Below are 27,681 nucleotides of genomic sequence, written 5' to 3'. Positions count from 1 at the left end.
CAGCGCTCGTCAATGTCAAAATGATTGAGATGGCCAATCAAATCAAAGTAGGTGGGGTTTACGTTCTCTTCGGGCTCGTGCACAGTCCTCTCACACAGACGAGCGCGTCAATCTATCGCTTAATGCCATCGCGGAGAGAGACTCTATTCTTTCTGGTGAAATCACAAAACATAATGCTCACAAGCGTGTCACTGCTCTTAATATACAATCATTGATGAACATCTTTGATTTTAATGAAGAAGAAAAACTATATGAGAGTGGATTAGAACCCGGAACCTTTGACACGGTTTGCTGGGGAATTCAAATGTTATCAGCAGATCTATGTATTTATTCACTAATGCGAAGAATCTCAGGACTTATATATTTGATGCAAATTAATGCAAATATTGTTGGCAAATAGTCCCAAAAGGATTATTTCCCAACTAGAATTAGACCTAGAATTTCGATCACTGTTCTGTTTCTTTATGCTTTAAATAAAAAATTGCCCCCCTAATGTTCAAGACATGGTTACGGCCTTGGTGTGATCTACTGACGACGCTCAAATTAAAGAACACAGACACAGCCGGATCATTTCCATAATGAACAACACAATCTACCAGTTAGCATCTGGTTTAAGACATGCTTTTTTGGGGCGGTAAATAATGGCGCAAACACCAGTAAATTGACTAGCGCAAACCTTAGTAAATCACCTCGCGTGATTCATTTAAATACTCTCCTCCCATAAATTTTGCGTCTGAATGGAAACTCCAACAAATGATTATGCAATAAGCTCAGCCGCAAAAATAACCCTGTCCACGCCTTTTCAGCGATCATTTTTTACTGTGTGTCATAAGTAAATCCTGACAGTAGTTTTTTTAATGTCAAAAGAGGGTTTACATTGGAGCAAGCTGTTAGTAAATCTGGCCCATGGTGTCTACACAATATCTATTGTGTCATTTAGTAACACAACACTTAATTATACAATTTAATTAAAAGTATTTCAAAAGAAACTTCAACTAAGTAGAAATTACTAAACCTTTTACTGGCAATACAAATACAATACAATGGGTCAATGGGGTCCACTGTCCAGTGTGGTTTTGGACACTACTGACTTTGACTGTATGGACAGCTAAAATAAAGATCCACAGAACAAAGAAAGTCATACCGATTTGGAACACCATGACCAGTGAGTAAAAGATGCCTGTGTTTTCATTTGAGGGTGAACTATCCCTTTAAGAGGCTGTTCATCCAGTGACTCACCAGCACTATCATCAGCCTAACCACTACAAACCCTTCACTACGAAAACTAATCATGTTCACAATAATGCATCTCAAACCATCACAACTTGCTGCTGCAGTCAGACTTAATCACTGGCACACAGTGTGAAGATAATACATTTAGTGATATGATTGTCTTATCCACACTGACAAAAAGGCTTTTTTCCCCCTCACTACACGGCTCATCTTTGTGTCCCGCAGCTCTCAATATGTGACTGAAATAGATGTTATACAGAAAACGGAACATTTTTGAGATGACAAAATGAAAGCCACTGCAAAGAGTCAATTAGTCTCAAATGGACAAAGATAAGCAACAGTTTTCATCGTCAGCTATTCTTCAGTATTCAATCTAGACCTGTGCTTTGCCAGCACATGGAGATATGCGAGAGAATCTGAAGTGCAAAGTGTCCGATTAGGGCAATCAGTTCTTTTCGAGATATTCAACCTCATGGAAAACGAAGCCATTGATGATTCATACAATGTCCACGACAACATCTCAATTGCTTTTCCATTTTCAGTTTCCTGATTTATGTGTCCCTTCTTTAAAATTGAATCTATTAAAATGCAACGAATGCTGCAGCTGAGGCAGGATGGCATCTCTCACTTTGTTCTCTGTGATGTTGAACGTGACACAGTTGTTGGAATAATGGGGCCAGGATTAAGATTTCATCCTTCAGCCTGACATATTGCTGCAGACAGATTTGCCGAGCTGTCTTCAGAACCACTGCTGTGGCTCCAGATAAATTTTTTTTTCTTACAGTGACTGCTTTGATATGGAAAAAAAAAACACCAGAGTGGTCTCTCTCCTTGCTTCAAGCGCCCTTTCCTGCTGTGTGACAATTCCCTGCCTAGATTCATTCCAAAAAGTGCCCACTCCCCCCACTCACATGCGCTTTCGACAGCCCAGTCAACCTTCAGAGTCAAGCCCTACTATCAGAATGTCAACTGAAGGCATTGTGCGAAATTATACCCATCCAACAGTTCTTAACCCAGAGCCTCAGAATTTAACACTTAGGCCTGTTTTAAATTTTAATCATTAAAGAATAGAAGGAGTCTGACGGCAGCACTACAAGGGTATTTACTTCATACTATCATGCTGATATTTGGGGAAAAAACAGCCCTCTTGCTCATGTGATATTGCTAATCTATATCATATGATATCAATATAAGACAAAAACTTATACATACTGTATATTTATTATAAAATGAAATGGCTTCTAATTCAACAATGTTGTGTGAGAAAATAACTCATTAAAAGGGGTTAATTTTGTTTAAAGGGGTCATGAATTGAGAAATCAACTTTCCCTTGAGCTTTTGATATATAAAAGGTCATAGTAATATAAGAATATCCTGTAAGTTTCAAAGCTGAAAACTTCCTTGTTAGTCAAAGAAAAGCTTTTATTGACACCAGGCCCAGCAAACGTTCAATCTGTGAATGTCAGAGTGCAGTGAAACGCCGCCTCAACTGAAGAAGACGAACGCCTATTTCTTTAGCCCCGCCTACCGATTCGTGCCTGGCATGTTAGATAAATAACATCGGCCTACGTGGAGCTAAACCAGATCGAACTTCCATGCAATAAAGCTTATGGCATGTTTCAAACATGAATTAAGCTTCCTTCGGATTCTAAAATGCATGGTTGAACGTCTCGGTTACGTATGTAACCCTCGTTCCCCGAGGAGGGAACGGAGACGTACGTTAGTGACTAACGAATGGGGGTTTCGCCTAGAAGCCAATTACCTTTGAGGTGTTTAACAGCGCCCAATGGCGTGCCAATGCCATGGGCATGCGGAATTTGCATGCGTAACTCCGCCCCACCGCGTGGGTATATAAGGAAGTACGCTGGCAACATCGCATTATGTATCTGCTGCGGAGCCAAGATCTGAACTCCGTGTTCCAGCAGCACAGCTGACGTGGCTGAGGAACGTACGTCTCCGTTCCCTCCTCAGGGAATGAGGGTTACATACGTAACCGAGACGCTCCCTTTCGTTCAGTCACTACGACGTACGTTAGTGACTAACGAATGGGGGTTCCAATATAACCGCGCCACTCAGCTGTCGTCCAGTGCCCTGCGTAAGTGTGAGATCCCGCCACTTAAGGCCGTAGGACTCCCACTTATCACAGGATTACCAAGGTACACTGGGAAGCATATCCCAGTGAGGGAATGCCAAAGATGCCTACCCGTGGGGAGGACTTAGAGAGTACACATATGACCCGCTGTGGGCTGCATATGGGAAACTCTAGGGTACCAGCCGAAGGTGGATTTTTAACCCTAGGGGTGGCAGGGGCTTGCCAAGGGAAAGACACCTGCTCACTGAGGAGGCTTACGGTGGAAATACTCGTGTGGGGGTCGCCGGAGGGAACCATGCACACGGGGCACCTGGCCGGACATGAGGGTCTGGGCTCGAAAGGGCAGACTGAACTGATGTCGGCGTCGACAGTGCTGGAGGAGCTCAGGGCTCTCGGGGAGCTCACCTGAGGAAAATATCGCACGTATCCAGTCCGCGGAGTGGAGTGGCGAGCAAGCGAAGACACCTAGAGCCTGGTCCATTACCGGCCCCTCGGGGGGGGCGAGTACATAGTCGGACACTGGCTCCACTCGGAGATTGTAGAATCTGGCGAATGTGTTGGGTGTCGCCCAGCCTGCAGCTCTGCAGATGTCTGTTAGCGAGGCGCCATGCGCTAGAGCCCAAGAGGAGGCCACACTCATGGTCGACCTTGCTGCTGGTAAGCCAAAACAATGGTGTCCACTATCCAGTGAGACAACCTCTGCTTTGAGAGAGCTCCTTCCCTTCCGCTCTCCACCATAACAAACAAAGAGCTGGTCTGAGGTCCTGAAACACTGCGTCATGTCTACGTAAGCGCGGAGAGCGCGTACTGGACAGAGCAATGCCAAGGCTGGGTCTGCCTCCTCCAAAGGCAGCGCTTGCAGGTTCACTACCTGATATCTGAAGGGAGTGGTAGGAACCTTGGGCACATATCCAGGCCGGGGTCTCAAGGTCACGTGAGAGTTAGCCGGCCCGAATACTAGGCATGCTTCGTCAACTGAAAAAGCCTGCAGGTCCCCGACCCTCTTAAGAGAGGCCAATGCGGTCAGCAGAGCCGTCTTCATTGACAGGAAGCCTGCAGGTCCCCGACCCTCTTAAGAGAGGCCAATGCGGTCAGCAGAGCCGTCTTCATTGACCTCGCTCCCCTCAGAAACCTGATGATCAAGTCGTGCTGACTTACCTTTTTTGTCTCCCAAGAGGTCGTGATGGGCAGATATTGCAGCCACATACACTTTGAGGGTGGAGGGAGACAGCCTTCGCTCCAGCCCCTCTTGGAGAAACTCAAGCACGGACCTGATCGGGCAATTCCAGGGGTCTTCTTGGCGGGAAGAGCACCAGGTGACGAAGAGGTTCCACTTCAACGCATAGAGGTGTCGTGTAGACTCTGCCCTAGCGGAAGTGATGGTGGCGGCCACCGTAGGTGGCAGGCCACTAAAACCTGCCGCGTCCCGTCCAGAAGCCACACGTGGAGCTTCCAGAGCGCTGGACACGGGTGCCATAGGGTGCCCCGTCTCTGAGAGAGGAGGTCCGGTCTCAGAGGGATAGGCCAGGGAGGGGCTGTCGCAAGGAGTAGCAGTTCTGAGAACCAGGTCTGGCCGTGCCAATACAGGGCGACCAACATGACTTGCTCCTTGTCCTCCCTGATCTTGCACAGTACCCGTGCGAGAAGGCTCACAGGGGGAAACGCATATAAGCGTAGGCCCTGGGGCCAGCTGTGCGCCAGTGCATCCGTGCCGAGCGTGCCCTCGGTCAGGGAATAGTACAGGCTGCAGTGGGAAGAGTCTTGGGAGGCAAACAGATCTACCTGTGCGTCGCCGAACTGTTCCCCAATCAGCTGGACCGTCTGGGGATGGAGTCTCCATTCTCCAGGAAGTGGCTGAATCCGTGAGAGCTCGTCGGCTGCACGGTTCAGGTCTCCCGGGATGTGGATAGCACGAAGGGACCTCAGGTGCTTCTGACTCCATAAAACGAGATGGCGGGCGAGTTGAGACATACGGCGGGAGCGTAGACCGCCCTGGTGGTTGATGTACGCTACTGTGGCCGTGTTGTCTGTCCGGACAAGTACGTGTTGACCCCTCAGCAACGCTCGGAAGCGGTGCAGGGCGAACCGTACTGCCAGCAACTCGAGGCAATTGACATGCAGAAGGCGCTGGGGTCCTGTCCAGGAGCCCGCGGCTGCTTGTCCATTGCACATGGCACCCCAGCCCGTGGAGGAGGCATCCGTTGATACAACAACATGCCTGGAAACTCGTTCTAAGGACACGCCGGCCCGTAGAAAACTGAGGTTCGACCACGGAGTGAGTGTCTGTAAGCAGGCCCGGATTATTTGGACCCGGAGCGTGCCAGACCGCCATGCCCATCTCGGGACTCGATCGCGAAGCCAGTGCTGAAGCGGTCTCATATGTAGCAATCCGAGTGGCATTACCGCGGCTGCAGATGCCATATGCCCCAGGAGCCTCTGAAAATGTTTCAGTGGAACCGCACTCTTGCTCTCGATTTGACGGAGGCAAGTCAGCAGAGACTGCGTGCGCTCGCTCGTAAGCTGCACGCACATGGCGACCGAGTCGATCTCCATACCGAGAAAAGAGATCCTCTGCACGGGGCAAAGTTTGCTCTTCTCCCAGTTGACCCGAAGGCCCAGACAGGCTAAGTGGTGGAGAACCAGATCTCTGTGTTCGCAAACCTGCTCTCGAGAGTGACTCAGTATGAGCCAGTCGTCGAGGTAGTTCAGGATGCGAACCCCGTGCTGCCGTAGGGGCGCAAGGGCTGCCTCGGCAATCTTCGTAAAGACGCGAGGGGACAGAGATAGCCCGAATGGGAGGACCGCGTACTGGTATGCCCGCCCCTCGAAAGCAAACCGTAGGAACGGTCTGTGTCAGGGTAGGATGGAGACATGAAAGTAGGCGTCCTTCAGGTCGATCGCTGCAAACCAATCGTCGGGACGAACGCATTCGAAAAGGCGTTTCGCTGTCAACATTTTGAACGGAAACTTGTGAAGGTAACGGTTCAAGATGCGCAGGTCCAGGATTGGTCTCAACCCACCGGTCTTTTTGGGTACAATGAAGTAGGGGCTGTAAAACCCCGACTTCATCTCGGCTGGAGGGACAGGTTCGATCGCACCCTTCGCCAGTAGGGTGGCAACCTCCGCTCACATGACAGGGGCATTGGCCCCGACCATAGTAAAGCGGACTCCCCGGAAACAGGGAGGAACCTGCGCGAACTGAATCGCGTAGCCGCACCTGACTGTCTTCGCGACCCAGCGGGACAGCCCTGGAATCTGAAGCCAGGCTCCCAGGAACTGCACCAGCGGGGTCATTCGGACTACAGGTGTACCCGGTGTGGGGCAGCGATGCAGCGTTACCGACCCGGACAAGGGAGGCTGTTGGGCGTCCCGGTGTGGGGGTGCGGTTAACTGCTGCGTCCTGACAGAGGAGACCAGGGAAGGACGCACGTTCCACTGGGGTCTGCTCTGCCAGGAGGCTGGCGACAGAGTGGGATGCGAGTGGCGGGACCCGTGGGTGGCGCACACTGACATCACCGATCTCTGAGGGCTCAGGGATGGGAGTGTTAATTCTTTCTTTGACCAAATTAGGGTGCTGCTGACCCGGGGGCCAGCAGCTGAACAAAGGATTCTCCCCCGGCCCTTCACCGGGGGAAGGAGTGGTCCTGCTACCATCTCCTCGAAAGAATTTGCCATCCCTGAGCCGTCCGTCTCAGGAGCGCCGCTTGGCCTGGCGTTTAGCAGGGCGCGGGGCGGCCTGAGGGGACTTGGACGGCTTCCTACGGCTTCCTCCGCGACCCGGCCCGGGTGAAGGCTGCTGCTTGGACCGGGTGGGAGGGGCGGGAGCCTTAGGAGGGCGTCCTCGGCGGCAAGCAGGCTGAGGCGACTGTGCCGGCGGCTGGGTGGAAGCAGCAGCTGGCCGCCGGGGCAGTACATGTTTGAGAGCCTCAGTCTGCTTCTGGGCGGTTGAAAACTGTTGGGCGAAGTTTTCAACCGCTCCGCCGAAGAGGCCAGCCTGGGATATGGGGACATCGAGGAAACGTGTCCGCTCGGTGTCCCGCATATCGGCCAGGTTTAGCCACAGGTGTCGCTCCTGGACCACATTTGTGGACATCACTTGACCCAGGGAGCGTGCGGTCACCTTCGTCGCCCGGAGAGCGAGGTCGGTGGCGGCACGCAGCTCATTTAAGAGCCCCGGATCAACTCCACCCTCATGCATGTCCCTGAGGATCCTGGCCTGGTAGACCTGGAGGATCGCCATGGCATGCAAAGAGGCGGCAGCCTGCCCCGCGGCTCTGTGCGATTTCGCCACCAATGTAGATGTGAATCGACAGGCTTTGGAGGGGTGCTTAGGATTGCCTCGCCAGGTCGAAGCGCTCTGAGGACACAGTTGCATCTCAACAGAACGTTCAACCTGGGGGACCCCAGTGTACCCGTTGGCCGCGGCCCCATCGAGGATGGAGAAGGCGGAGGAGACTGCAGACCGGTCACGGGAAGACAACGGGGACTTCCAGGACCGGGCAATCTCCTCATGCAGCTCGGGAAAGAAAGGTATTGAGGGCGGGGACTGACGTGAGTCAGCGCGGGCCCCCAGATACCAATCATCGAGCCGCGAGCGTTCGGGACAGGGCGGAGGGTTCCACTCTATCCCTAGACTCGCGGCTGCCCGAGACAGCATGGCTGTCAGCTCTGGGTCCGACTCGGGCAATGCTGGCGCGCCCGAAGGCGGCAGCACATCCGAGTCATCATCCTCAGAGGACTCGAGCCCACCCTGTGATGCGGTGACCGACATCGCGTCATCTTCCGTAGCGCCAAACGAAATGCGCGGGGGAGCCGGAGCTGGCCCCGCGATTTCTGCCTGAACACTCGCGGGTTGCGGAACGCTAGAGGGAGGTGTGGCCCGAGGCATGAGCGTCGGGGCTTTGTTCCACACCGTAACCCTCAGGTCACCCTGACCACCAGCCGAAGTACCGGCCACGGGGGGCACGGTAGATCGGGGTGTGGTTGAGGGGACTCTCACTTCATTACGAAGATCCTTGAGTCTTGACCGCAGGACCGCGATGGTCATGTTCCCGCAGTGGGAACATGACTCATCCACGAACGCTGCTTGAGCATGCTGAACGCCCAAGCATACCAAGCAGAGATCGTGCCCATCAAAAGAATTCAGCGACCGGCCACACCCAGAAGTACACGGGCGAGACATCCTGAAAAGGACGTGCCACGTGTAAGCTCTTTTATGAGAGGAAGCTTCGCAGAGACGCCGAAGCGCCCAGGGACCACACACCAGCTGTCAGACGGACCACTGCGCAGATCAGCAGGCAGGCAGTATGCGATCACTGCAACGCGCCGTAGATCCAACGCCTCTGGAAAGCTGCTCGTCTCGAAGGCTTGACAAAGACTCAGTTGTAGGCTTGAAGGAGTGAAGAGGTTCTCTTGGCTCCAAAGCAGAAACATAATGCGATGTTGCCAGCGTACTTCCTTATATACCCACGCGGTGGGGCGGAGTTACGCATGCAAATTCCGCATGCCCATGGCATTGGCACGCCATTGGGCGCTGTTAAACACCTCGAAGGTAATTGGCTTCTAGGCGAAACCCCCATTCGTTAGTCACTAACGTACGTCGTAGTGACTGAACGAAAGGGAACCTTATTTTTAATGAAGATCCAGCTCACGTGGAGAAGACATTGCATTTGTTCGCTTCATTTCACTGGATTCTTTTTAAACTAGAGACTGGATTTGCATGAGATTAAAAAACGACGCTGTGGCTTCTGGATCTGAGAGGAATGATGCAACACAATTATGCAAGTAAAAAAATGTTTTTATATTTGATAGTATTGCATTGTTGTGTTTGATATCTACTGATTATGTACGTGTCAAACTAAACATAACTGCCACGATGTCAAAGGCTGGAGTATCCTTTGTATTTGAGGTGTTGTCGGTTCATTGTCCTGCGATTCGTGATCAGACTCAAACATGTGTGGACCACGGCACTTAAATAGTGAAATACACGCGCGAGTGGATATATCCACCGATCGGGCCGGCCAAGTAATAACAAAATAACATTCATATTAATTGTGTATGAGAGATAAATCATTGTGTTTGTTGATAAAGACATTTTGCGAGCCCTATGGGCGAATCATTCCGGTTGCCGTTTCTCCACATTCATAGTTTTCAGTCACATGACTGTCGCGGAGCCTTGGAGGGCAAAACCGCCATAGAACTCTATAGAACTACAGCACAAGCCTGTCAAATTTCCATCTTAAAACAAAAATAAGTGAACTTAAGATCCATATACAGCACCTGCTGCAGTATTTCAATCACTGAAAACACCCAAAAATGAAAATTCTGTCATTAATTACTTACCCTCATGTCGTTCGACACCCGTAAGACCTTCGAAGCGTTATGAATCAGTGAGCCGAATGAGCTGTTTGGATCGCCAAATTTCAGTAGTTTGGCGGTTTGACACGCGATCCAAATCATGATTCGACTCACTGATTCATAACGCTTCGAAGCTTCATGAGGCCGTGTTTTGAAATCGTCATCACTATATAAGTCGTTATTTAGGGTTTTTTTGCGCACAAAAACTATTCTCGCCGATTCATAAAGTTATTTTAGAACCACTGTAGTGAGATGGACTTTGTAACGACGTCTTTAGTACCTTTTAAGGGTCTTGAGAGTGAACCGTGCATTGTGCCAATGGAGGCCTTTCAGAGCCATCAGATTTCAACTACTTTATTTGTCTGTCAGCTGATCAGCATTTGTGTTCTGAAGATGAACGGAGGTCTTACGGGTGTCGAACGACATGAGGGTAATCAATGACAGAATTTTCATTTTTGGGTGAACTAACCCTTTAATATATGATATTTACCATCTGAATCTAACCATGTCATGTCAACAAATGGAAAAGTCAGCCGGCTGTTTATTATCATGTTAATTATTGTGCCTTTGCAGCAGGAGCGTCTTTCGACAAAATCGACAACATCAAATATTAGAGATCAAATGAGTGCAGAATAAACTTTGCGCTGCTGTCCGTGATCGCATCAAAGATCAGACAAATTTCCACGTGCATCTTGAAAAATGTTTTGGAAAGTGCTGAGGCAAGTTTTTGTGCCGTCTAGTGGTTTAGAGGAAAATAAAATCAAAGGTGCCTTTTACCCCGTAAAGCCTTAAGCCCCATTGTACACTATATATTATCTCCTATTTCTTACTTATTAAGGCCCGAGCACCGATGGTGTGAGGACCATATTGGAATTGCTCGGCATGTCATTTTTCTTCTCCGAAATGAATCGCATTTTTGAGGGCCTAAACATGCTCGAAAACTCATGAAACGTTGCACACGCGTCATAAGTGGTGAAAATGTACGTCTGATATGGGTTTCAGAATTAAGTGTGGCAAAATGGCTCGATAGCGCCACCTACAAAATTTCAATTAAATGCATGTTTGATAAGAGTCCATGCCACAAAAACGTACACACTGAACCTTTAGAACCACTACTGCCAATGGGTGGACGTGATTTCACCAAGTTTAACATGCCCCTGGATTAACATCTTTAATGATCCTGGATCAACATTCCAATCAGCCAATCAGATTTGAGGGACAAGTTTACAGTTTATGTCAAGTTTAGGCTTACAACCAAGGTTCGGTGCTTCTACATCAGTGTTATTCACCTATCATTTCCCTCTGATTTTAGGGATAACTTATGGGTAGGGTTAGGTTTAGGGGTAGGGAAAGGGAAAGGGGATAGGACTACATTTTCATCAACCAAATATGTTGATCCAGGAACATGACTTACTTTCATTGCATCTTTATTTCCTCCATTCATGGCTATATTTTTTGTTCTACAGAACATGAAAGGGTTAGTTCACCCAAAAATGAAAATTCTGTCATTAATTACTTACCCTCATGTCGTTCGACACCTGTAAGACCTCCGTTCATCTTCGGAAGCTTCGAAGCGTTATGAATCAGTGAGTCGAGTCATGATTCGGATTGCGTGTCAAACCGCCAAACTGCTGAAATTTGGCGATCCAAACTGCTGAAATTTGGCGATCCAAACTGCTGATTCGACTGATTCATAACGCTTCGAAGCTTCATGATGCCTTGTTTTGAAATCGTCATCACTATGTAAGTCGTTATTTAGGGTTTTTTTGCGCACAAAAACTTTTCTCGCCAATTCATAAAGTTATTTTAGAACCACTGTAGTGAGATGGACTTTGTAACAACGTCTTTAGTACCTTTTAAGGGTCTTGAGAGTGAACCGTGCATTGTGCCAATGGAGGCCTTTCAGAGCCATCAGATTTCAACTAAAATATCTTCATTTCTGTTCCGAAGATGAACGGAGGTCTGACGGGTGTCGAACAACATGAGGGTAAGTAATTAATGACAGAATTTTCATTTTTGGGTGAACTAACCCTTGAAGGTGAGTAAATGATAACATTTTCATTTTGGGTGAATAATTTTTTTTAATTGTTTAAAATATTTTTGCATTTTATCAACTGATGACCACATTGATTGACCAGTATTTATAACTGAACTGCATTAGAACAAAACCAATATTGTACAATAAATATTCCAACAGTGCAAAGATATAATCAAGCAATAAGGAGGAAAAAAGGAAAACTCACTTCAGTCCATTGACCTTGGTTCTGTACCATGAGGATGACGCAGGGGTCAGACTTATTGAGCGTGTCCCGGTCCAACAGGGACTTGCAGGAAACGCGCAGCTCCACCTTGGAAACACAAGCGACAGGGCCTCCTATGCCTGCCACCGGGGACATCGCTTCCTGTGAGTCACTCATCCTGACAGAAAGTTGAGTGCGGAGGGTCAGCGGGAGATGGGAGATGGCACTATCAACAGGGCGATCTTTAAAAGCCTCCGTTTGATTGAAGCAGGGCTCTCCCATTCAGGGAGTCTACCTTTAAATGTGACCGCCTGTTGTTTCTTCGTAAAGCAAAAGATGTGGGATGTCTTAAAAAAAGTACCTGTCAGTTCGACTTAAAGTTCTTTACAGAGAGACATCTCTATCTCTGATTCGCATTAGAGGAGAATGGGCTGCTGGGAATGGTTCAGATTTAAAGGGATCAAATGGGATGTTGTAAATCAGAGATGTCCATTAGTGTTACAACAGGAAAATCCCAGGTGAGACTTTCAGTTGACAGCCTCTTCACAACAGACTCCTAAGCAAGAAATAAGAGGGTAAGACATTTCAGGATGTATGATTTCATTTTAACATCCAATGATTTGACAAAAGCACTGAAACCACACTATCGACTTGCAGTGAATATAGGGAATACAAGGTACATAAGTGACAATATAAGTTGAGAAAGAATGAGCACTGGGAATACCATTGCCGTATGAAGGGACCGTGTGTAACGTGTATATTCTGTTATGTTCAGTTTCAGGGTATGTTTACACGACACCATTTTACACTTAAAGCGGAAAACTTTTTATGCGTTTTGGCTGTCATTTACATGACAAACCTTGCAAAGTGCAAGGTTTTGAAAACAATACCTTTACCGTCTCCATGTAAACAGCAAAAATGTGAATTTGTGAAAATGGTGACGTCATGCGCATACGTATTACGTGTTCAGTCTATAGGATGGGGTTTCTACAAAGGCCCTGTCCCAAATGGCACACTTCATGTGCACTTTCAGTCTTGTGGACTGCAGACCGCAGGGTGTCCCGTTTGTCATTTTAGGTCTAAGAAGGGTGCTCGCGAGCCCCCCCTTTGAGGTCGATATGCGCCCTCGATGCGCACTTCTGCCGAGTCCGTACTGGTGCGGGTAACGCAGCGGACTTCTTCCCGGCAATCAAAGCGGTGTTACGTCGTGAAAGTGCGGACTCAGAGGAAGACCGTGAGGGTTTAGGGTGCCATTTGGGACATGGCCAAAGTGACATCGGCAACTACTGGCCTGGCATGCATAATATAGATTTTATACGTCGTATTTGGAACTGTCCCAAATGGCACACTTCATTATGCACTTTCGGTCTTGTGGACTTACAATGGCTGCCGCGTGCGCATGTCCGTTAAGTCCACGAGACCGTAAGGTGTCCCGTTTGTCATTTTAGATCTCAGAAAGGTGCTCGCAGTGCCCCCTTTGCAGTCGATATGCGCCCTTGATGCGCACTTCTGCCGAGCCCGCACTGGTGAACTCTGCAGCAGACTTCTTCCTGACAGTCAAAGCGGCGTTACGTCATGATAGTGCAGACTCGTACGAAGACCGCGAGGGTTTAGAGTGCCATTTGGGACAGGGCCTTTGCAGATCCGTGTGAACCAAGTGTGCCAAACAAGTCCTGAATAGTGAAGCCAAAACGTTTTGTTCGCTCCCAGGTGGCTGGATGAAGTATAGCTCATAAACCCCGCCCTCTCCATGTAATCTAATGGGATGTGAGACAAACTAAACAAATAAAAATTTGGCCGATATATTAAAGCCAATAAATAATGGATTATTTCCTTCAGCTGAGACACTTCAGATGTGCGCTGTTCGCCATGATGGGTTTGAATTGTTTGAAATCACTTCAAAAAAGGAAAATACTGTGAAGTGCAACATGTGCAGCGCAAGTCTGTCATATATATTCTGCCTTCACTTGCTATCGGAATTATCGTAAATACGAGTTTCCTAGGGAAAAAATGCACATGAACACCCTCTGATGTCGTGTTTACCACTGGGAAGTTCGGAAATAATTTTGATACCCAAATTCCCAAGATGAGCGTGCCATAAACTTTGACAGGTAATCACTTGTCATTAATAGTGCATATTAACATATACGAGTAATCATTTGACACGTATTGTATTTTTATACACATCGACAACAGCATGCATTTGACCCGAAATTATACAGAATCGGCAGAAAGCGGACTATTTGGATATAGCATCGTAAATGTTTATTGTTATCAATGCATGGGACACTACATGTAATTTTTTTGTTGTTGATAAGATTCTCCCAATAAATAGGCAAGAATAAATCTGGTGTCCTCCACGATTCCTGTTCATTCCGACAACAAAGCACTTGAATGCAACAAGCTCGTAATCACGACTTCTGAAACGGGAAGTAGGACATTTCTGATAGCACGTGAAGGCAGCAATAGGCTACATCAAATTATAATGAGAAAATCATAATTGTGTGCTTGGGTCGTGGCGTTTAATGGTGAGACTTCTGATTTTGTAATCAGGCTCTCAAAAATTGTCCCTCAAAAATTTTGATTTATCAGCCAATATATCGGTTATCGGCTTTCAAATATAAAGAATTAAGCCCCAATCAGACATTTTTCAGGTTTGTAACGTGCGCACCCCACTGCCTTTTTTTTGATTGACTTTTTTAATTTAGAAAAGAGCAGTGTGCTGCTAGGCAACCCCCGAATCAGCTGTCCTGTCAGTCTAATCAAGATAAACATCACCACAACGGAAGGCCCGCCTCTCCATTCATTCGATTGGACAATGTGGGGGAGAAAAACGTGATGACGTTGGGCAGTTTTCTGCTCAGAGTAAATTTTTTTCATCTTGAGGCCCTTAGACCGCTCCTACAAAAACTTGAGGCGCAGCAGGCGGCTAAAACGCGAGGAGCCCGGGGCACATAAACAGCGCGCAAAACGCTCACTGCCTATAGAAAACTATTTTTAAAAAGCTTCTCTCACTGCAAAAATGCATTCTGTCAGGACCACTATCGTCAAGGCTGATTGATTGACTATTAGCATATAGTTTGGATTGCCGGTATGGTTCTGTTCTGGGCAAGAACTCCCTGCGCATCCATGCAGCCTAGCATAGATAAGAGCAGGGAGAGCAGCGATAACCCCCCTTAGGGTAAACAGAACAGAACCAACATAATGTATTGCAGATATCATTAATGTTGATATTACATGAACAGCGTGATTCAGGAATTTATTCTGATTCAATGGGAATCAGAATACCAAATCCTGACTGACAAGAGGAGGAGCTGGGGGTGGAGGAGGGTAAATGAGCTCTGGAGAAACGCGATAGCTGCTGATAGTGCTGAGGAGCTATATATATGCATGAGGTGATAGCATAGACTGTAAAAAAATATGGACGTAGTGTCTGTGACGTCACCCATAGGATTCTGATGAGCAGTTTTGAAGCGTAAAGTAGGGACGAGCTGGCCGTTGCCATCTTGGCGGCGCGTCATTGCACGTCACTCCCGGATAATAGAAAATGGGCAAAGAGGCGGGACGTGGGCGGAGCTGAGGTGACGCGATGACTAACAGACAGCAGATAAACGGCAATCCACCTGTCATTCGAAGTGGCCACGCCCTTAATTATGCAGATCTTTAATGCTTTATATAATGTAAACGAATGAGTTATAAAAAAATTCACCCCCCTCACAGTTGTCATGAAGGGCAAAATGAGCCGTATAGACCAAAACCACAATTTGTACCAGGCTGTAAACATGTTTTATTCTGCTGTAAAGTTGGGCATTTTAACATGGGGCTCAATGAGATTCTGCTCCCTTCTGGGGGCAAAGTGGCCAGTCGATGAATTGCAGTTTATGTCACTTCCGTATTGGCTTCAAGAGAAACTGCGGGAGGTGCCACTTGGGTGATAGATGTCATATTCCTATAGGTAGACATGATCAGCTGACAGACAGCTGATGCGAGTTTGACTGTTTGGGGACTTATTGTTATCGGTATCGGCCAAAATGTTCATATCGGTGCATCCCTACAAATTACACTTCAAATGTTTTCCAAAGAGGGTTTCTGTTATTTTTGGTTGTTTTTATCACACTGATGTCATTTCAAAGTGTTCATTTTTTAAATAAGTTTTAAAGTTTTATTAAGGTTTTAAAATAAGGGTTTAGTTTTGTTTTTTTTGACTGCTTTTCTGAGCGAAGTAGTTGTACATCAACATTAACCAAGGCACCAACAGACTTTTTGGGGATCTTCAGAAGGCGATTGAAGGTTTAACTTTAATTTCTACATACCATGCAAAATGAGTTGTTCTGCAGTACTTACTTTAGTACATCGCTGTCGTGTAAACACCCTGAGTCTTGTTTGCTTTGTTTCTGTTAAACTGCCTGAGTTCTCATTAGTCTCCTTGATTAGTCATTCTGTTCCGCAGATTCCTAATTAGTTCCCTTTGTTTGTTCCATATATCTATGCCCTGAGTTCTTTGTCCGTTCTCGTTTGTGATAGTTTGGTTGTACCTCTCTATGTTCTGCTAAGCTTTTATCAGTAAAGACTTTGATTCTCCTTCATAGTGGTGTTCATATACACCAGTGCTCCTCAAACCTGTCTAGGACCCCCACCATTGCACATTTTGGTTGTTTCGCTCATCAGACACCAAATTCAAGTCTTGCAGTGTTAGAAGAGATGAGGGAGACACATGTGCAGAGGTGGAGGTTTCCCAGAACAGGTTTGAGAACCACTGATACACTCTAAAAAAAAAAGGTTCTATATGGCACCAAAATGGTTCTTGGCTCGTAATCATAGGGGAACCTTTTTAAGTGCTATAAAGCACCAATTTTGGTGGCCATATGGAACCTTTTTTTTTTTTTAGAGTGTAGGGGAGCACGGGGCACAACCTAACGCGGGTTAGTTGTAACATGCATGTTTTAACCCTTTCCACACATGCCAGAATGATGAAACTAAGTGTATTTACTAGTTGCCATACCAACATTATTTAGAGGAAAAATAGCGCCAAAATTAAAAAATCTCTGGAAGATATTACTGAACATGTATTTAAACCATAGCAAAAGTAAATTTCTTACTTAAGTTTAGTTTTCATCTCTGTTTTTTGTGTTTATTTAAAATTAGACAAATACGATATTATTGTAATCTTATATCTGTTATTTAACAGTTGATATAGTTCTTTAATGCTGATCTAACCAGCAGAAGACACGAGCCGCAGGTTAAATCCCAGTTGTGCAGGTTGGGTGTGTTGTAACACTGCGTTACAATGAGCCCCTACAAGAAATATGCTATTATATTCTATACTTTTATTAATTCTTTTGAGAAACCATGAGAAAAGGGTGAATAATGTCTGAGAGTTAATGTTCAGAAATGATTAAGTATTATTATGTTTTGAACTATGCTGTATAGATTTAGCGATGTGTTTGTAGTCAAACTCAAAAATTAGTATATTTTTAATGATTCAAAAATGCCTTTATTTTATTTTAAAAAGTTTATAATTGTATTTTGTTGACAAAATATTTAAGTTTGTCTTGTATATTTTTTATTATATCAGGTAACATTTTAAGCTGTCATTTGGCCATGTTACATCGTGCCCCACCACATGTTACAATGTACCCCACCTATGGGGCATGTTGTCACATTTCACTTCCATTCTTTCGGGGTAAATCAAGAAAAAAGTATACACTGTATTAATGAAACAAAACCACATAATTGTACTAGACATGTGTGCAATTAATGTGGGAAAAAATAAATAATTTACACAAACTGAGAAAGTCAAAAAGCGTTAGGTTGTGCCCCGCTCTCCCCTATACACAACCAACCACATCGTGCACACAGAATGCGTCTTTGCACTCATCGGAGATGCTTGGTTTTGTTTTTTCGTTAACATGAGCTAGATTCTTTTGCATCATCTTGTGCATGACGTGGCGTTCTAAACCGCGACGCTCAAGTTTAAAAAAGTTCCAATTAGAAAAAAAACCCCGCGTCTCCAGACCTCGCGGTGTTTGAGATTCCACTGCCGATGTGTGCCAAAGCGCGTTACGTCCAGGCGAACGCGATTTCTCCTCGGCTTGATCTTTTTAGTCGCTCTGACTAACTTGCCATATAACTTTGTAATAAAACTCAGGAAGACTATGCAATTTTAAGACCCCCTCCAATCTTTTGTTTTGACTTCCTTTTCGGCGTTCAAGCCAACCCGCCCCCTATAACTCGTACCCCGCGGTCATATTTCATCATCACATTACCACTTAACATTAATGGTGTGTTTAATGCATTAGCTACTCACCCTTTAAATGATAAAATAAACAAAAGAGACGAGTAAATATAGCCAGCAAAGTGCTCCAGTGTGCGCGTGGCTCAGCACCACAGACCGCGGACAGCTCCTCTCGCATCTATATCCACTTTACAACAGCCAATCGAGCCATTCTAGCGAGGAAATTACCGCACGGTTAGAGATCTTTCGTGCGATATACAAGAAAAGACTCTTGCTATCTCTTGAGCCTGAAATATTATTTGATTTGAACCACGAGTTAAACGAGCAAACGTCTGGTCTTCGCGTAACTGGCTCTTTTACATGATTTTAGTATGCAACAAGAATACACCAAACTTTTCCCGTTTACGCAGATAATCCAGTTTAAATGGCGTGAATAAAAGTGTAACCTACTATGAAGTGAGTGTTAATAGATTACACTTTAGTGTAAACTTCTCTCGCGCGCGCGTCAGCAACGCAATTTGGCACACAACCCACTTGATATCCTCTATTACTTGTCAAACTCGCATGCATGTATGAATGCAGTTTATTGTCTATGTATTTGACTGCCTCCTTTATCTTTGCGGAAAGACTTGCAATCACTGTCAAGTTCATTGTCACAGCTAAATACCACAAACGTGTGTCCCTAATCAAAGACATCGCATATGCAAAAGCATAATAATAACAACAAAACACATGACTATAAATAAGAGAGCTGTGTTCTTACCCGCTGTTGCTGCTGCTTCTCTCAGTGTGTGTTTGTGTGTGTGTGACACATGCCCACCGCGCGCTAGTTCGGCTTTGCCGTCATGTTACGTTGAAGAGCCACATTGGAGTGAATTAAAAACGCTTCTTTATCCGACACACTCAGCGGGAAAAAAAGGCTTTGACGTCAGTTTGGACAAGAATCTACCAAGCTTGAATGAATGTGCAGAAATCATGTTTATAAGTCTCATAATGTCTTTTGTTGGTTAAAAAATAAAAACACATTTCTATAAAAAAAATTCAGTCACACTTTATATTAGATGTCATATTATTTACTTATTGTGTTCATCTACAGGTAAGGTTAGTGACATGTTTGATGGCTAGGTTTAAAGGGATAGTTCACTCAAAAATGAAAATGCCCCCATGATTTACTCACCCTCAAGCCAATAGGTGTATATGAGATTCTTCTTTCAGACGGATACAATCGGAGTTATATTAAAAAAAAGTCCTGGCTCTTCCAAGCTTTATAATGGCGAATGGCAGCCCAAAATTTGAAGCCCAAAAAAGTGCATCCATCCATTATAAAAGTAATCAACACGGCTCCGGGGGGTTAATAAAGGCCTTCTGAAGCAAACAGATGCATTTGTGGAAGAAAAATATCCATATTTTACATGTTATAAAGTAAAATACGTATATATGTATAATAACGTATTTATAATTGTCACGATTCACCAGTGAGAATGCCTGTGATTACCACCAGAGGGCACTCCACCCTGAAAAGTCTCCTGCCGCCACGCCCAGGGCTTCCAGCTCTCACTGCCGCTACGCCAGTGTCTCTGGACAAAAGGGCAGCGGAGCCTATGTCTTCGGACAAGATGGCCGCCGAGCCTGTGTCTTCACACAAGATGGCCGCCAGTCCTGAGCCCTCTGCCAAGATGGCCGCCACGCCAGAGCCCTCTGCCAAGATTGCAGTCACGCCAGAGCCCTCGTCCAAGATGGTCGCCACGCCCAAGTCAGAGGCTGCGTCCGAAATCGAATACTTCTATACTATATACAGTATATGCGAAAAACAGTACTCGAACAGAGTAGTATGTCCGAATTCATAGTATTTGAAAAACAGCAGGCGAACAGTACCCGGATGACCTACTACTTCCGGAGAGATTCTGAAGTGCGCATACGATGGACATTTTACTATCCCATGATGTCACAGGAGAGGATTCCTCGTTATATTTGAAAATCGTGGAAAACGGAGACGCGGCTCTTTTCAAGTGTAAGTACTCGTTCCTTGTGGTTATTGTACATGTTTAACATCATATAAGTAAACGGTTGACTTGTTGAAAGTTTAAACAATGTAAATCAAGGGTACAATTTTTTGAATGGCTGTAAAAAGAAATTTTTTTCTTGACAGTAATTTTGAAAGATGTTAAAACGCTGACGAAAGCGGTAAGAAGAACCAAAAACATTGTTGAAGTTGGTTCAATGGAATGGGCTCTTTAAATTTTCGCGCTGTTGTGACAGCATTTGTCACATGACAATACCAAAATGGCGGATGTAGTACGTTCGGATTCCATTCATACTACCCTTATTCATACTATATAGAACATACTTTTTTAACAGTCGCGAAGTACGTTCTAATTTAAATGTAGTACCTACTCACATAGTACGCGATTTCGGACGCAGCCAGAGTCTTTGGAGTGTGCAGTGCTGAGCATTGTGGCCACGGCAATGTGGTGTGTGTGGGCAGCTCATTAATTGGTTCCAGCCCCTGTCCAGAGTCCAGTGAAGGCTCCAGCCCCTGTCCAGAGTCCAGTGAAGGCTCCAGCACCTGTCCAGAGTCCAGTGAAGGCTCCAGCCCCTGTCCAGAGTCCAGTGAAGGCTCCAGCCCCTGTCCAGAGTCCAGTGAAGGCTCCAGCACCTGTCCAGAGTCCAGTGAAGGCTCCAGCCCCTGTCCAGAGTCCAGTGAAGGCTCCAGCACCTGTCCAGAGTCCAGTGAAGGCTCCAACCCCTGTCCCGAGTCCAGTGAAGGCTCCAGCCCCTGTCCAGAGTCCAGTGAAGGCTCCAGCCCCTGTCCCGAGTCCAGAGAGGGCTCAGTCTCCAGTCCAGAGTCCAGAGAGGAGTCCGTCTCTAGTCCCGAGTCCAGAGAGGAAAAGCACAACATGTATCTCCAACCTTTTGAGTCTCAGAGTGGTTCGTAGCAATAATATAAATAAGTAACTATTTATAAACTTAGGGATATAATGGGTTAATGAAGACACTGATGTGGGTTGGTGGTAAAAGAGTTGACACTGATAAATAAAACTATACTAACAATACCACACAAAATCATAGAATCTTGAAATTTAAGAAACTTCCTTACTCAACAGAGAAAACTTTTCCTTCCAGTTCCTGTCATTTTGACAGATTTTTTTTTAACTTTAAGTCTGTGAACCACTGATTTCCTTTCAAATAAATTCCACTTGGCTAGAAATGTTGCTATTTAATTCAAAGCCATTGATGCATTGACAATTTACAGTGCCCTCAACTAATATTGGTGCCCTTGGTCAAATGTTTTTCTCCAATGCATGTTGGTCACAATTTTTTTTTTGCTGGAGGTCCTGGACATCTTGTTCAGATACATGGTATCATGGATTCTAGCAAATACCAACAGATATAAAATCAAAACCTGAACTTTCTTCTGCTAGAAATCTTATAATGGACCGTGGTTGGATCTTCCATCGGGACAATGATCAAAATCAACACACAAATGTGTGACTGACCTGAACCCTACAGAAGATGAGTGGGCTGAACTGAAGAGAAGAAGCACCAACATGGAGCTGGGAATCTGGAGAGATTCTGTATGGAGGAATGATCTCTGATCTCTGGTCAGGTGTTCATAAACTCATCAGGCATTATAGAAGAAGACTCACAGCTGTTATCTTGGCAAAAGGAGGCTGCAATAATTGGGTGCCAATAATTGTGACCAACATGCATTGGAGAAAAACATTTATTTCATAATGAGATTTTCCCCCCAGATTCAATTGTTTACTTCAATGAAAGGTTCGAATTTTGTGCATTTTTTGAATGAAATATCAAAAGGATAAACAATGCAGATTTATTGTCACAGCTGCCTTTGCTCATATTTACCAAGAGTGCCAATATTAGTGGAGGGCACTGTATGCACACGTGTGTGCGTTCGTGTGTGTGTGTGTGTGTGTGTGTGTGTGTGTGTGTGTGTGTGTGTGTGTGTGTGTGTGTGTGTGTGTGTGTGTGTGTGTGTGTGTGTGTGTGTGTGTGTGTGTGTGTGTGTGTGTGTGTGTGTGTGTGTGTGTGTGTGTGTGTGTGTGTGTGTGTGTGTGTGTGTGTGTGTGTGTGTGTGTGTGTGCGTTCGTGTGTGTGTGTGTGTGTGTGTGTGTGTGTGCAACGATGCCTAGATTTCCATTGTCATTATTTACACGTGTTATTGAAAGACACAAAGGCTCCCGTTTTTTGTCGAATGGCTTAATGTCATGTAGTTGTTATCAGGGTCTCAGAGTATAATGTCAGTGTGTGTCATATCAGCCTGGCCACATGAAAGCTCAAGAGTTATTGAAATGCTTTTATGCTGTTAGCTGATGCCTTCTTTTGTTTTGGCATAATGGCATGGCGGCATAATGGCAAAAGTGGTGAAAATAGCATTGTTAGACAATTCTTACATAATATTATTTTAAGATACCATCTGATTCCTTTGTGTGGGATTTTCAAAAAGCACAGAAGTCCTAGAAGCAAATTTGTCTTTATCACAAATAAAAGAGTGCCATTAGATCTTATAGATTTTGAGATGAATTAGAAATGATAGTCTCGTTAAACTGGAGGAGTTTCCTGTCATGTGTTTCTTGAGCAGCACAGAATGTATGTTGATGTGTCAGCTAAGCACAAACACCAAGACAGGATATAGCATAACTTGCAAATCAGTTAAGTCTCATTCTAGCAGAGCAATTGATATTATTGACAATTATAGCATTCTGAAGGCATACACAGAGGTCACTTTTTATTCGTATTACTTTTTAGATAGGACAGTAGTTGCACTCATAAAAATAAAAGCTTGTTTATTGATCGCTATGGCTCCATGAAGAACAATAAACATCCATAGAACTTGCACAAAAGGTTCTTTACAGTGTTTAGATTATAATTTTTTTTAAAGTCCCTATGAAACAGCAGTTTGCGATAGTGTTTTCTTCTCTATTGTGATGAATATACGAGTGAAACGGCTTCTGGAATGAGAGAAAATGTAGGACAGGTTTTGCAAAGTTACAAAGCACAAATTCACTCCAAAGGGAGTTATTCTCCCTGAACGAACGTGTCACAATATTCTTCATTTAAGTAATTCCCGCCCAAGGCATAGGCAAAATAAAGGCCCGTTCACACCAAGAACGATCACTTTTAAGATAACTATATTAGCGTCCACACCAGCGGACAATATTGTTCTGTTTATTCCAAGCACATGCTTGGCCGCCGCTTTAAATGCTCGAGCTCGTTACAGCAGGATGGATTCTGATTGGCTGTCAATGTTTTTGTCATTCATCGGCTGGATAAAATCCAAGTGATTCCAACAATATCGTTTCTCTATATCGTTATGATCGCTATAGCTGTGATGTGAACTCTGCTATTCTTTAATATTGAGAACGATATTCAGAACTATATCTTTATTGATATTTTTATAGTTGTAGCCTACAAACTGGGGTCCTCCAGAAGGTTCTAAGGGGTCCCCAGAAAATTTCACAGAATAAAAAGACAAAGCAAAAATAAAGTGGACCAAACATTTCTTGCCGTATAATATGTTTGCTTTGTTTCTTTCTAGTGAGTTTTTCTCACTATAGTCCCCTTTATCTTGCTCACTGGGTTTGTAAGGCAGTATTCCTAACGCTGTACGTAAGCTGCTTACATTTATTGTGTATGTCGCTTATACAAATAATTTTTAATAGAACATATTCTTCTTCAGGTTTATACATCCAACATTAACTATAGCCAATTTAAGTTTGGAAACAATATGTTGTTTTTAGGGGGTCCCTCATATTTGGGGGTACTTGGTATCATAAAGTTTGAAAACCCATATCGTCCTCCTTAGTGTGAACGGGCCTTCAAGGGGGCGAGGCCTGGTTGAGTTGTGACATTTCCCAAACAAGCTTGAAGCGTTCATCACCAATCACATCACGACAGGAACTAAATGGATTGGATTGTTACTGAAAGACTAGGAAGAGAGGTGCTGCAACAATGTTAAATATCAGAAAAATAACGGTGTCTATTTACACCAAGTGCAAATAGTCTGCCTTTTTGGCAGATGCTAGTTACACTAACTCTGCCAACCAATAGTCTGATTGAGCCGGACAAAATTACAAAACTAAATCCTGCTGATAACAGGGTCAGGAAGGAGGGTGGCGTTAGCTTTTGATGCGACCGACCCGAGTTCGAATACGCCCTTTTTCCAAACTCATTCTCCCTCTTCTCATCACAAACCAGCTTGGAGAGTATAGTTCATTTTAAATCAAAATTAAGAAAATGTGGGAATAAAGTGTTTATCGGGTAGAGTTAGGTGTAGGGGAGGGCTTTAGAGACAAGAAAAGTCCCACTAAGGTGGCATCCATTTATGATTTTAATAAATATAATCCTATACACTTAATATATTGTTATTATTACAATGTTTTATAATATACACTGAGGTGTGAACAGTATCTGCCACTATTTAACACTAAGTATAGCATCTACTTACACTTAGCCACTGCCGAAACCTTTAAGCACAAGAACCTACTCTGTTCGATTTTGTAAAAGGGCATAATAATTACCTAATATTTTGGGGAACCCAAAATGCATGGCTTTTTAATGGCATCAGTGCGAGAGAAAAAAAATTGGAAGCATTTTTAAGAGTGTAGATATGTCAGGAAGTGAAGTGGGAGCGATAATGGAATGGGCTTCATCAGAGGTAAAGTGCTATTTTGTTTCTGGAAAATAAGACGTTGCGGTCTTGTGGTCACTGTGCTGATCATCTTAACCCGGCTCTGCTAATTCAGCGTCTGCGATTCTACGAGAACATCAAGAGCCACTCCATCAAGAATCCTGATGAGAAGGGCAAGCGGCACGTGACATCAATCAGAGGGGGGACATCTACTGAAATCTACAGCCAGCAGCCATATCATCCTGTAGCCCAAGGTCGAGCCTGGTCAGTACCTGGATGGGAAACCTCCTGGGAAAACTAGGTTGCTGCTGGAAGAGGTGTTAGTGAGGCCAGCAGGGGGCGCTCACCCTGTGGTCTGTCTGGGTCCTAACACCCCAGTATAGTGATGGGGACACTATACTGTAACAAGCACCGGATGAGACGTTAAACAAAGGTCCTGACTCTCTTTGGTCATTAAAATTCCCAGGATGTCCTTCGGAAAAGAGTAGGGGTGTAACCCCGGCATCCTGGCCAAATTTGCCCACTGGCCTCCTAATAATCCTCATACAATGATTGGCTGTCTCCTTTCCACCAGTCAGCTGGTGTGTGGTGGGCGTTCTGGCACAACATGGCTGCCGTCATCATCCAGTGGATGCTGCACATTGGTGGTGGTTGAGGAGATTCCCCCCTTCCATGTAAAGCGCTTTGAGTACATCTTTTACATCTTTTTAGAAATTCAACCTCAGGATATTTAAACTCCTCAATACATACAAAAACCTAATGTTATTTAATTTTTCAACTTGAACAGCATTCATTGAGATTTTTTGATAGAAGCAAAGTGTCAGTAATGGAGTGCATGGTGAAATGCATGTGATTATCTTCTAAACAGTTAAACAAATGTCTTTAAAAGTGTTTGCCTGATTACTTTATGTTTGAATCTATGCAGGTTTAAGTGTTTACAAATGGCAGGATTTTTGTGAACGTCTGTTCTGTCCAACTTAATATCATTATGCTACAAAAGATGGTTCTTTTCTTTTTTTTAATCTGTAACCATTTCATTATTCATTTGGCCTTCATACGCTTAATTGCTTTTACTTAAATAAAAGAGACATTGTGTAACTCTAAACTCATGTGCGTATTTCTACCCAGACAGATGCTGTTACACCCGACAACCTTATCATCTGCAAACTGCCATTCAATTACTCCAAAATACACACATAAAGACATCATAGAGGATTGTGTAGTGTAATTCACTGGAACCTTCCTGGTTTCTATTTTGTGTTGTTTTTCTTTGTGTTCAATGTCAATTGTCCTTCATGTAGACTCAGATAATAATTTGTAAAGGAACTGTCTTTTTTGCTTCAATTTCCAATGTAGCCATGCAGAGAAAACCAACAACCAAGGTCAGGATTTTTGTTAAATAATGCATACAATTTTTTGTGGTCCAAAAAAGAAATAAGGGCATGGAAAAATAAAACAACAACAGGGTAAGTAAATTATGACTAGTTTTTTTTTATTTTAGGGTGAACTATCCCTTTAAGGTTCTATGTAACACTTTATTGTTCTTTTGAAACCTTATAAATAGGGGTTTTACCAAAGACTATGTATAGGAAGACAGTGCACTCTGATTACTTATGAATGGGAGAAAGTGCAACGCCCAATATGGTGAATAAGCCCCGCCTTCTAACTGAAAGAGTCAGTCAGCCAACGACTGCGTCCGAAATCGAATACTTTTCTACTATATATATATATATATGCGAAAAACAGTACGCGAACAGAGTAGTCCGAATTCATAGTATTTGAAAAACAGCAGGCGAACAGTACCCAGATGACCTACTACTTCCGGCGAGATTCTAAAGTGCGCATACGATGGACATTTTACTATCCCATGATGCCACAGGAGAGGATTCGTCATTATATTTGAAAATGGTGGAAAACTGAGACACGGCTCTTTTCAAGTGTAAGTACTCGTTCCTTGTGGTTATTGTATTTGTTTAACATCATATAAGTAAACGGTTGACTTGTTAAAAGTTTAAACAATGTAAATCAAGGGTACAATTTTGTGAATGGCTGTAAAATAATTTTTTATCTGAACAGTAATTTCAAAGTCGTTAAAACGCTGACGAAAGCGGTAAGAAGAACCGAAAACATTGCTGAAGTTGGTTCAATGGAATGGGCTCTTTAAATGTTCGCACTGTTGTGACAGCATTTGTCACATGACAATACCAAAATGGTGGATGTAGTACGTTCGGATTCCATTCATACTACCCTTATTCATACTATATAGAACATACTTTTTTAACAGTTGCGAAGCACGTTCTAATTTAAATGTAGTACCTACTCACATTGTACGCAATTTCAGACGCAGCCGTTGATTAGTAAAGTCATCCCGTCACTGCAGCTGCCATTAGATGCTCTGGTTGCTATAGAAACAGCCAGTGTTTTGAAACGCGCGCCTAGGACTGCGCAAGCGCATTACCTTTGTCCAGGCTGAAAAAAATGCAGTTTTTTTTTCATGAATCGAGTGTTCAGAAACTAAATTTATGAGGCAGTTTGTGTCAGATTTCATTGGTGATTTCAAATTTGAAATTTATTTGTACGTTTTTAACAGTTTTGGAGAATTTGATGTTTCCCTATTCAAAGAGATAGGAGCTGCACTTGCATACCTGAGGCATTTCAAAGATGGCTGCCGAGTGAAACGATTTGTCTTAAAGGGACTTTGGTTTTGCCCAAACGTTCTCAGAACTTTAGCTAACGTTCCAGTGTTACTGGTTATCGTGTTAAGTTGTAACCAGCAAGGTTCTCTCAAAGTTATGAACAAACGTTCTTCCAAAAACGAAATGTTTCTGGAAAGGTATTAGGTCTTTAAAGCAGCAATAGTTAGGTTTTGCTCTCG

At 44.4% G+C, this 27,681-nt stretch overlaps 1 protein-coding gene across 1 annotated transcript in view; it reads right to left on the bottom strand.

Moving 5' to 3' along the window:
• Nucleotides 1-19,030, bottom strand: part of cpne7 (copine VII) — a 115,713-nt gene extending 96,683 nt beyond the window's left edge. Inside the window, exons 1-2 of the mRNA XM_079810813.1 lie at nt 18,921-19,030; nt 11,926-12,478 (exon numbers count right to left, since the gene is read on the bottom strand). Of these exons, the coding sequence (XP_079666939.1) occupies nt 11,926-12,204 (279 nt within the window). The 5' untranslated portion in view covers nt 12,205-12,478; nt 18,921-19,030. The remainder of the gene's footprint in view (nt 1-11,925; nt 12,479-18,920) is intronic.
• Nucleotides 19,031-27,681: the final 8,651 nt, after the last annotated feature.

The sequence above is a fragment of the Gobio gobio genome (genome assembly GCF_949357685.1).
Source record: "Gobio gobio genome assembly, chromosome: 2".
In the NCBI taxonomy this organism is placed as follows: Eukaryota; Metazoa; Chordata; class Actinopteri; order Cypriniformes; family Gobionidae; genus Gobio; species Gobio gobio.
The sequence above is the reverse complement of the archived record's forward strand: the minus strand, read 5'-3'. Positions and strand labels throughout refer to the sequence as shown.